The sequence below is a fragment of the Andrographis paniculata genome, unplaced genomic scaffold (genome assembly GCF_009805555.1).
Source record: "Andrographis paniculata isolate CXL003 unplaced genomic scaffold, ASM980555v1 Contig72END, whole genome shotgun sequence".
Lineage (NCBI taxonomy): Eukaryota > Viridiplantae > Streptophyta > Magnoliopsida > Lamiales > Acanthaceae > Andrographis > Andrographis paniculata.
Window position 1 is genome coordinate 608870 of NW_026137609.1, and position 11143 is coordinate 620012.

An 11143-nucleotide genomic window follows, 5' to 3' on the forward strand; every position below is an offset into this window, starting at 1 on the left:
TACGTATTATATTTTTGTGATCTTATATCATTAAGGAAGAAAGTAAACACTTTGTTGACATAAATAATGATGATAATTTAGACATACGGAAGAGAAGTGTTGTAACACTTACCTTGTCTAAAAAGATTCTACACCTGATTTCTTTTATATGACAGTTCCATCTTTGATAGTAGAGTTCTTGAGTATGACTGTAATTCCTGATCTTATATAAAATCCTTCTGCTGACCTGTCAGCTTCTTCAACTCCCTGACAGGTGTTTTTAACCAAAATGGAATTACCATATCAGCAGCAGCAACCAATGTAATTGTTTCTATAGGAGATTGAAGGTGAGATGAACTTACATCTTTGTTCACAATCACTACATCCCTTCCTATCTTCGCATTCTTGTCAATGATACAGTTACTTTTGAGGAGAAGCCCAAATGTAAAGAACAAGTCAGTATGATTCTGGAAGATGAGCATGGGTTGGGTAAAGTCATCATACCGTATTTTGGTGTCGCGGCCAATGCCAATGGGAACCTTTCCCTTGGCTAGATGAGATGCAATTTCGGATTGTGTTTGGTAATAATCCGCACCCATCATCATAGTGTCCTGAAAGCAAAGTAATTTATTAGTGAAGTGATAGAATATGATACGTAGAATGAAAAAGGTAAAACTCCACCTTGAGCTCGACACCAAAATCCAAGCGGGACCTTATGCCGACGATAGAGTGCTCAATGCTACATTCACTCAAGAAACAGCCATGTGAAATTATTGCATCCACTATCTGAAAGAACACATTCATAAGATCCAAAGAACAGTTCGCCAAAGGAACATGACAAAAATTCACTAGCAGCAGTTACCCTGCATTTTTCAACTTTAGTAGGTGGCAAGAATCTTGGAGATGTATAGAAAGGGTTTTTGGGATCATTCAAATCAAACCTCAGAGGCTGCAAAATCAACACAAACATTTAGGTGCATAAATATATCACTATGGTTCATGGATCTCTGTTTACTGACCTGCTCTGTGAGGGCTAAATTGGCGTCGAAAAAAGACTTTATGGTTCCAATGTCCTCCCAGTAGTCACTAAATAGATATGCCTGAAAAGACCATGGATGAAGACTGTATTTTACTGAAACCAGACATGAGAAAATTGTTTGAATAGTTTGTTTCCATTCTCACCTGAACATTGTGATCCTTTACAGCTGAAGGAATAATCTCAGCGCCAAAGTCATTGCTCAAAGGGTACTTTGATCTTAGAAGGTTTAGTAAGACGTCGGTTTTGAACACATATATGCCCATGGACGCAATGTACGGTAACCTTGATGCCTCTTCATAAGGTAAACCCAGAACAGAAGTGTCAACTTGCTGTAGAATATTAGCATATACATAATAACAAAGAATGGTGTAAGTTTATATTTTAGGAATAAGCTGTTTTGGAAGTACTTTTACAACCCAAATCCACGACTAATGCTGTATACAACAATTGATTTAGATTTCTAGAAAAGCTCTACTAACCATTTCCCTCAGTGCAGAGCCTGTAGGCTTCTCGGCAAACTGAACAACGCGCCCTTCTTTGTCGATTTTCATCAACCCATAATCCGATGCTCGACTGCATTTTGTTGAAACAGAGTTTGAAAAAAAATTAATGTAGCTTTTTACCTTACTAGAAGTGAACCATAGTTGCAAATGATGGATCAGGGCATACCTATCATCCATGGGTATGCATGAAACTGTGATATCAGCGTTTGTTTCTAAATGTTTCTGCAAGCACGTACATAACACGCATAAAAGCAGTAACAGAGATTTAACTATCAGAATTGGGCACATATCAAAAAAATGAGACAACTACCTGAACAAAATTCATGTAGTCCATACGGTAAAGATGGTCGCCAGACAAAATTATGATGTGCTCAACATTTTTGTTTTTGGCATCCTACAGGCATGTCAAGAATTAGCCTCACCCTCAATAAATTTCTTGAAAGAGCATAAAACATGCACCTCAAAAACCCATATAAATTGCCGGACTGCATCAGCTGTTCCCTGGAACCATCTCTTCCCTGTCTCTCCTGGTGTCTGAGTGGCAGCCAGAACCTGTTTTTAAGATATGTATATATTATATATAATTTTTTATTGTGAGCAAACCCTGATGGGATAAAACCAGCCTTAACTTGAGTTAAGTAACAGGTTCACCTCCACAAATCCATCCCCAAAACTGACACCATTCCCAAAACTGTAAGTCCGAGCAAGATGCCGGTTGAGGGAGAAAGAATTGAACTGAGTTAATATGAAAATTTTCCTTATTCCACTATTGATGCAGTTGCTCATAGGTACATCAATCAGCCGATAACAACCCCCAATAGGAACCTGCAGATAAGAAAAATACTTGCTTCACAAACCCTTTTTCTACGCCATCAACAACCTAAATACAATACTGGCAGATAAAAAAAAAAAAAAAAAAAAAAAAAAGAAGAAAAAAAAAGAAAGAAAGAAATTCTACTTGGCGAGTGAATATTCATTGACCAGTAAACAGTAAATCACACAGTAGGATCAATGCGGTTCGAAAGCTATATAATTGTAGAATATTCCTTACAGCTGGCTTGGCTCTTCTGCTGGTCAGGGGGAAGAGGCGCGTCCCTGCACCTCCTCCCAAAATTACACAGGCAACAGTTTTTGGATCAGTAATTGCATTTTCTTCCAGGGTTAAAGATGATACATTTTCCTGACATCAATCAAAAGCACATGACATACTTCATATAAGTATCACCCATGTAAGAACATCTGTAAGTAGAGAGCAAACTGAGGACTTACAACCATTTCCTTGTTAATATCACGACTGAGAACAGAAAATGCAACTCCAGGCTTAAACTTTTTGATCCCTTTTTCACCAAAGAGCTTCCAGATCTGTCGCCCAAAACCGTTGGTTTTCGAACTACAGGTGCCAGCCCCCCAAAATCCTCCATTTCTTTTGATTTGTAAGGGTAGTGCCTCGGCTTTCGAGGTGGAAAAGCAAAATTCCATTTGTATGCAGAATCTAGAATCAAAATCAAGTTTATGAAAACCAATATATAGTACATGGGGAACTTTACAACACAGTTAAAAAAGTAAAACTACTTTTTCGCTAAAGATTCCTGATTCAAAACAGCGTCCAAGAAAACTTGAAACCATCAAATGTTAACCAAAACCCTTTTTGCTAAAGATCCCTGATTCAAAACAGTGTCCAAGAAAAGCTTGAAACCATCAAATGTTAACCAAAACCCAGATCAAAAACCTTACTCTATCAGACAAACTTCAACGAGGATCACAAAATACGGCAAACCCTCTTCGGACTTTCAACCAAGCTACTACTGGCAGAAGTTCTAAAAATCTGAAGTGGAGTTTGAGTGCATGTGATAAAGGAGGAAGCGACGGCTTGGTGAAAATCGTGATGATTGTTGGTGGGTATCTGCGCTTTAACAATGCGAATAAAAGAAACGCAGAACTGAAACTGAAAACTGAACAAGAGAGTTTAATATAAGATCCTTCTACCACATAACCAAACAATGAATCAAGTAGAAAGTATGCAAGTGTAGAAGTATGACGGCAGAATTACAGGATAGTGGGACACCTGGCGTTGAGATTCAAAGTGTTCTTGGAAAGTACACAACTCTGAAGATCTTCCACGTTTCTTTATTATTTTAATTTATCCGTACCTATAATGACTTGAGAGATTTCTTCCTTTAAGTAGTAGTACTTTCCATTGCGGCAGTGCTAATCGATTACTTTATATTGTAAATTTATGGTCTACTATTAGGTAATCTTAATTTGAAATAAATAAATACATTAGCACCATAATTAAAAATGTTAGTGAATGGGAAAGATTGACAGAGACGTTTCCATTTTAGGACCACTTTATGTGTTAATATTTCTGCTAGGGATTGATCTTTGATGTTCAACCAAATATCATTGATACGATTAAACAATTTTTTTCTACTTTATGACAATAATTGTAACATCATAGAGTATGAAGGTCGGCCAATATTAGTGCAATAACATCTTAGAGTGTGTTTGTTTGGAGGTTTGGATTTTGAGTTGGGATTTGAATAGTAAAAATTTTGAATTTGAATAGTTGTATGATGTGATATAAATAGGTGTTGATGTGATGTTTTGAATGTAAAATTGATTTTTAGTATAATATAAAAAATAAAAAATAGGTGTTTGATTTGATGTTTTTGGGGGGAAAAAATTGGATGAATAGTAAAAGAAAAATCCAATCCCTCAAACAAACACACCCTTATTCGATTTTTACACTTTTTGTCAGTTAGGCTTGGATTAAACAAATCAATATGAAATATAAGCATTTCCATATGCTAACTGCAATCAAGATTTCAGTACATACAGCACCTCGAATTCTACACTATCTTGATTAAAAAAGTAATTTGATACCCATAATAATTTACACTCTAACACTAATTTTTATTATTACAAAAAAAAAAAAAAAAAAAAAAAAAAAAAAAAACAAGACAAAACAAACTTTGCACAGCATTATATACTGTACAAGTTTAATTAACACAAATCACAGAAAATCTTTTACTTAAAAAAAAAAAAAAAAAAAAACAGAGTTTAAATAATAAAATTAAATTTTTTTTTGTTAAAAAATACAGAATTTTCTTGTCGCTGAGCTTCTAACACTCCCCCTGTAGTCACATTTACCTTAAAATACTTGTTGCTTAACTAATTAGCTAAAACTTTATTCATATCTGTGTGAATTCTACTACTACTGTAGATTTTGAAGTTTTCCAATAATGCTGTTCGATTTCAAGTGTTTTTCAGCGGCATTCCAATGTCGCACTTGCTTTTAGGAACTGATTTTGACAGGAGTTGAAACAGTGATAGAAATAAATCAAGATGGATATTTCCTAGACCATCAGATCAAAGGCAGCACATACTGTCTCCATCACACATACTTTTTTACTTGATCCTCTGATTTACGATTGATTAATCCTTCGAAATGGAAAGATAAATTATTGTCATTGCGACTGATTCATAAATAACTGATACACTTACTATCACATATACTTATTTACTTAAATTTCTACAGATTCAATGATTTTTTTAGTATTTTCACAGAAGGGTGATGCTGTCTTCTTCGCAGGGCACACAAGCAAGACTGTAAATTAGATGTTGAAAAACATTTTTCTTTGTTTTTTTTCTTTTTTTGGTTATGAATGAAATTTATACACTGGCAGAAAAGCTGTGCAAGTGTACGGCGGCGTACCTGTGGTTGTGGGCGCGACGGAGGTGCAGCAGCGCAACCAGCGTTGCTGTAATTGCAGGTTCCTTCCCCCACCATCTCTGTCATTTTCTGCAAAGGTGAAACCAATACAAAAATACATTCTATATACATACATATATTATAGTGTGTGTATGTATACAGTATACATACAGTTGTGCAAATATCAAATTACAGTATTATTATGTATGATATGGCAATTAATAAGAAAGCCAGTTGTGCATACACCAACCCCTACCTATACGCCTGTTATCTGTCAAAACGGTACCCCCATCGGAAGGTCCACTAGCTACTCCACTTTCATGCCTCTGCACGCACCAACAAGGTGAGGAAGAGGTGCCTAAGTGCCAATCATGCCTCTAGAAATATCCGTTTCTTCTTTTTTCTCAATTTTCTGTTGATTCTGTGTGTGTATGGTTTGATTGTGGTGTTTACAGGAGTTGTTGAAGTTACCTGAGATTTTGGGTATGGAATTGCGAATATTTGACCATGTGAAGGCTGAGAAGGAGAAGGCTATTGCGATGTTTAACCGTTTCCGCAGGATACTCAAGCTATGGCGGTCTTTCCAAGTTTTGGCTGTTTTAGGACTGATCTGGTTATCGGTGCGTTTGCCGGCGGTTTTGAATTCGAGCAATGTCTTCAACCACCACCTCGTGTTTCTTCTTGGAAACGCCATCATCGTTTCGTTGTTCGTGAATTTCCGGAAAAACGACGACGTGTATCTCTCCACTTGTCGCGAATTTTACGATGAGCGCGTGAAATACTGCGACGTCGCTCACCAAACCGATTCTTCTCTTCCCCCAACGCTTGCTGAGGAACTCGACTGCAACAATGAGCTCAACCAGAACTTCGCAGCCACGGAACGAACCGCAGCAATATCGCAAAGTGACGACGTGATGGCAGCGATAGAAAAGGCCACGAGACAGATAAATAGGTTTCAGAGAACGCAATCAGAGAAACTGAAGCAGGAGCTCGTGCTGCCGCAGCTTCCAAGGTCCGAAACCGATAGCAGCCGGAAAACATCATCCCCATCCGACGCGGCGGAGATGGAAGCTCTGAGCAACGAAGAGTTCCGTCGAAGAGTAGACGCATTCATCAACAACCACTGGAGCCACGCCAACGCAAAAGCAAATCGTTACAAATATCATTAGAAATTCCAATTACGATTCGTAGAAAAAACATGAAACCCATAGCAAAGTTCCTTCACACGAAAAATTCTGCAGTTCACGTTACAATTCAAAATGCATTCATTATTTCGCATTTGTTCATTTCCATAAATAATAATACTAATAATAATTTCATAGACAAATAACATAAAATACATAAATCCACATTACTAGGCTTTCAATTCAGTCTCCTACAATAATAACACAAAATTTAATTTAATTTTTCACGACTAATAAACTCAGCTATTAAATTGATAGTTTGGTCACAATAAATTTGCAGAGAGACAACCACAAATCTCACATGAATCCACAACATGTAATTTCGTAAACAGTAAATGCAGCAAACTATGATCAAGAACAAACAGCTGCAAACATATGGTATGAGCAGTATATGATTTTACACTGCCATTTTCATTTCTATTTTCTGATGAGGCTCATAGTTCTTGATTTCGAAATCTCCCGCGACGAAAGAATCGATGTCTTTTTTTCGGGGGTTGATCTTCAGCGTCTGTTTGGCAATGAAACAGGAATAAGTGATCACTGATACACTTTCAAAAGTGCGTCAAGCTTTTTGTGGTTCATAAACTCTACGTCAAATTCGCTTGCGCATCCTTATTTAAGGGTGTTGGACTTGCACCGCACCCAAAATATAAGAGTATCAAAATTTTCTATTTCTAAATCCTAGAAATTATAAATATACTTTTAAATATTTAGAAAATGGAGATTTTGAAACTCATTCCCATTTGGACGCGTGTAGCTCAAACACTATTAAATAAGAACGGCAGAAGGGATTAGATGCATAGTTTATGAAATAACAAAAGAGTTTGATGCAATTTTCGGCAGTTCAATCGAAATTGTCTACAGTCAAACAAGATGTACTTACAGGGAAAGGTCTGGGAAGTTTTTTGAGCTGCTCCTGCAGAGGGATGATGTGAGTTTTGTAGACATGAGCATCCCCGATTACATGAACGAAATCGCCCGGTGCAAGGTCTGAAAGCAAGCAATGTCGAAGAAATCTATATAACAAGAAAGTGGTAATGAAAAGGAGAGCATCGGCGAAGAAGGTAAAGGCATACCGCAAACATGGGCAATCATGCACGTCAACAGCGAATACGACGCTATGTTAAATGGCACGCCGAGACCCATATCTGCAGACCGCTGATACATCTGGCAGGAGAGCTCGCCGTTGGCTACATAAAACTGCGACACATTATATTTCAGTAATTCGATACGAACAATTCAAACATGTCTCAAAATTATTCGGAGTAATAGTAGTGTCATGGCAACCTGTGCAAACATGTGGCAAGGGGGTAAAGCCATCAAATCAAGATCAGAAGGGTTCCAAGCAGAAAGGATAATCCGCCTGTCATCGGGTTTATTCTTTATCTTGTCGATAACATTACGCAACTGATCAAAACCTTGTCCAGTATAGTCAGCGTGCATTCCGGAGTATCTGTGGAACACAATTGAGAAGAGGAATGTTAATGTAAAGGATTTAAATGTTCTGTAACGGTGCTTCATATTTCCGATAGACTAACTTTGCACCAAAATGTCGCCACTGAAATCCGTATACAGGTCCCAAGTCACCTTCTTCCCTGTCTTTCAAGCCAATGCTGGAAAAAGAGAATGCAAGAAAAGGTAAACAGAGCAATTGTTCATTACCTACAGCAGTTCATACAATTCGAAAACAAGAAAAGAAGGGTCGGTAAATTGCCTGTCAAGGTATTCTCTAGATGCATTACCGTCCCAAATATGTATGCCTTTTTCTTGTAGAATCTGCATTAGGAGCAGTCAAATAATTGTCGAAACTCAAAGACATTATTCATTTGCAATATAAGCCGCTGTGTAAGGATTTCAAAGGCAGAGAAGCATTTAGTCGCAAGAAGAAACAAAAACGATGGATGTGATGAGGCAGACTGAACATCTTGCCTTTATTACCTTCTTAAACATTCCAGAGGTCGACACACCGAATTAATAGATAAAGAGATGCATATCATGGTGGGATTTATAAAGTGACTGTAGAAAGGTCGAAAAAATTACCTTGGCATTTGTTGAGCCACTGATGAACCACAAAAGCTCTTCTACCACTCCTCGCCAAAAAACTCTCTTTGTACCACAACAAGCATCAAGAAATTACAGTGGAAGTGGACAGAAATTATTGATTCTCTAGACTCATATTATTGAAGTGATAAGAATATATCAATTACCTTGGTTGTAAGAAGAGGGAAGGATTTTCGGAGATTAAATCGCATCTGGAAAATGTGTAGAGAAGGTATCAATAGGCAAAGCAAAAACACAGTAACGTAACAATCTCACCACAAATATCTACCAGTTTATAATTTACCTGGCAGCCAAATTTTGAAAGTGTACCAGTCCCTGTACGATCATCCTTTACATTCCCATTTGATATAATATCTTCGACGAGTCTCAAGTATTGAAACTCTTCATGCTTGTCAAAAATAAATTTGGGCAGGAATGTGAAATCCGAGAGTGTGATTCTTTTTAATTGTGTTGTGCTACTCACAACACCTGAATTCTCAGGTCCTTCGGTGTAGGCCTTAATCCGGACATATGTTGCAAAACAATACCTGATGTCATTTTCCTCGATGGGGGCTGATAAATACCATGGTTGATAAACTGAATTGTCAATAGGTGGAATAAAAGTGTCGCATACAATAGGAGTCTTAATCTCAGTTATGTGGATTGCATCACATTCTGGAGCATTGAATCCTTCCCTGCATCCATACTATGGTTATGCTTCTCTTCCTAATTGCAAATGCTCGATATAAGAAATCTAAAGCAAAAAATAAATGAGCACATGAAAAAATCATGATACTTACCTTAAAATCTCACCCCCTCCTATCAAGAAAACCTTTTCTATGAAGATGTTGTAGGGAGGTTCCGACAATAACTTTAAAGCTAATGATATGCTCCCGCATGAAACAACATTCTTCGAAGCAGCAGAATCAAAACCTCTCGAACGAGAGAGCACAACATTGAGGCGACCAGGCAAAGGTCGAAATTGAGGAGGAATGCTTTCCCAAGTTTTCCTTCCCATCATCACGGCATTCTTCTTACTTGGATCTGATGTAGTTGCTGTGACCTCTTTAAAAAATTTCATGTCGCCGGGTAATCTCCAAGGTAATTTACCATCTTTCCCTATGCCCATATCCGGCGTTGCAGCAACTACAACTTGATAACTACTCCTTGACAGTGGAGGAGTATCTGTGTTGTTATCCGAAAGGCAGTCAACATTATCATTGCCCATTACTAAATATCTTCTGCAGGCTCTATGTGTTGTGAAGAACTTTAGAGTTTCAAATGATCGTGCAATTACCGATCCTGAAGCTGCTGAACTGAACCTACAACTCTGAGAAGAACCTAAGGCAGCCTGAATACAATATGATAAGAGATTAATCCTCTGAACTCAAACAGCCATAATGTAACTGACTAACTAAAGGCACAATTTGATCAATCAAGCAAGAAAAGACTGTCAGCTAAAAACTATTAAAACAATTAGCATAAAAAATCACATGTAAAGGATAAGAAGAATATCAATCAATGGAGACCTTTCCTTTCTGCAGGATATAGCAAGCAGCATTTCGGTGGGGTGACAAATGGCCATCCTAGAATTCATAGAATAAATTCTGACATGTTCTGTCAACAACAACGTTGCAAAATCATCTAATACTGTTAAAAGATCAGCCTGTGAGACAAAAATACGAGACAACTTCAATTTCACTCCCAAAATGCATCGTCGAATTTATATAGAAACGACGTTGAACAAACAGACAGAACCCCAAGTTCTCCATACTAACAAATCCGAAAATGCGTGGTCTAAAACCTCTGCGATTCAACAAATTCGGATTTAAAAATTGCACACGTCAACAGATCTATATACTTCGATGAAAATTAGGGGGAAAAAAACCTAGAATTACGCAATTAGACCTCATTAACCGCACCACTTCACATCATTTCCTATCGTTTTTATATGAAAACATTAAATCGACAAGCACGTCGATGGACTGGTTATACAAGTAAAGCCTTACCTTTCCAGTTGCAGGATCGGAGGTTGATGCTGTCCAGAGATTTTAGTTTCGAGAAATTAAGAGGAAAAAAGATGGCGCGTCGGCGCGAAAAACCTATTTCAAAGAGGTTTTTATCCGCGAGAATAGACTTGCTCATTCGGTTTCGAAGGTTCGAACCGCCGATTACGGTTCAAATCGAAACCGGCACAAATCGAAACGAAATCGTCGTTTCGATTTAGGATTTTTTCAAACCGCAAACCCGGTTTACGGTTTGAACCGACGATTTGGTTTTTTTTATTTATTATTATTTAATCTCTCACTATGGCTGGGGCAAGGCGCGCAGAAGAAGAAGAAAGGAGGACAGGAGAAGAAAGACCCAGGTTGGAAGAAAAAATGAAAGAAATGGGAGGAAGAAGGAAGGAAGAGGAAGAACCTGTGCGGGTGCAGGCGCAGGCGCGACTGCTGCGTCCAAAGGAAGAGAGAATATGTGTGTGAGGGCGGTAGCGGCGCGTCCGTGGAGTGTGGATAGGGTTAGGTACGATTCAGTTATTTGCAAATATGCAGGTATTTGAAATCTTAACCGAATTGAACAAATACCCGAAATCGTGAACCGTATTCGAACCGAAAATTTCGATTAATCGAAAATATTTGTAGTATTTGCAAATAATTCGAACGGAACCGAAATTAAGATATAATAT

At 37.8% G+C, this 11143-nt stretch overlaps 3 protein-coding genes across 11 annotated transcripts; 1 reads left to right on the plus strand and 2 right to left on the minus strand.

Moving 5' to 3' along the window:
- Positions 1-30: 30 nt before the first annotated feature.
- Positions 31-5559, minus strand: LOC127265235 (glucose-1-phosphate adenylyltransferase large subunit 1-like). 6 transcript variants are annotated; one of them, XM_051294955.1, is made up of 16 exons: positions 3572-3590; positions 3256-3473; positions 2791-3013; positions 2573-2701; positions 2173-2346; positions 1981-2073; positions 1832-1915; positions 1688-1743; positions 1498-1591; positions 1162-1347; positions 999-1079; positions 842-928; positions 661-765; positions 484-590; positions 342-402; positions 31-246 (listed from the first exon to the last, which is right to left on the minus strand). In XM_051294955.1, exons 3-16 carry the CDS (start codon positions 2998-3000, stop codon positions 145-147), a joined length of 1569 nt encoding a protein of 522 aa, XP_051150912.1. In that variant the 5' UTR covers positions 3001-3013; positions 3256-3473; positions 3572-3590; the 3' UTR covers positions 31-144. The 6 variants fall into 6 exon arrangements, with proteins under 6 accessions (XP_051150912.1, XP_051150914.1, XP_051150915.1 ...); XM_051294957.1 differs by lacking the exons at positions 3256-3473; positions 3572-3590 and adding an exon at positions 5237-5559; XM_051294958.1 differs by lacking the exon at positions 3256-3473 and having other exon boundaries at positions 3587-3664.
- On the plus strand, positions 5453-6505 carry LOC127265238 (uncharacterized). Its single transcript, XM_051294962.1, has 2 exons — positions 5453-5576; positions 5689-6505. Exon 2 carries the CDS (start codon positions 5719-5721, stop codon positions 6400-6402), a length of 684 nt encoding a protein of 227 aa, XP_051150919.1. The 5' UTR covers positions 5453-5576; positions 5689-5718; the 3' UTR covers positions 6403-6505.
- An 89-nt stretch (positions 6506-6594) lies between these two features.
- LOC127265234 (bifunctional dihydrofolate reductase-thymidylate synthase 1-like) lies at positions 6595-10898 on the minus strand. 4 transcript variants are annotated; one of them, XM_051294950.1, is made up of 12 exons: positions 10467-10870; positions 9991-10074; positions 9258-9807; positions 8762-9152; positions 8625-8669; positions 8458-8523; positions 8132-8193; positions 7956-8030; positions 7705-7870; positions 7494-7617; positions 7301-7407; positions 6595-6925 (listed from the first exon to the last, which is right to left on the minus strand). In XM_051294950.1, the coding sequence occupies exons 1-12, from the start codon at positions 10600-10602 to the stop codon at positions 6815-6817; spliced, it is 1917 nt and encodes a 638-aa protein (XP_051150907.1). In that variant the 5' UTR covers positions 10603-10870; the 3' UTR covers positions 6595-6814. The 4 variants fall into 4 exon arrangements, with proteins under 4 accessions (XP_051150907.1, XP_051150909.1, XP_051150910.1 ...); XM_051294952.1 differs by having other exon boundaries at positions 9258-9808; positions 9987-10123; positions 10467-10587; XM_051294953.1 differs by lacking the exons at positions 9991-10074; positions 10467-10870 and adding an exon at positions 10879-10898 and having other exon boundaries at positions 9258-9808.
- Positions 10899-11143: the final 245 nt, after the last annotated feature.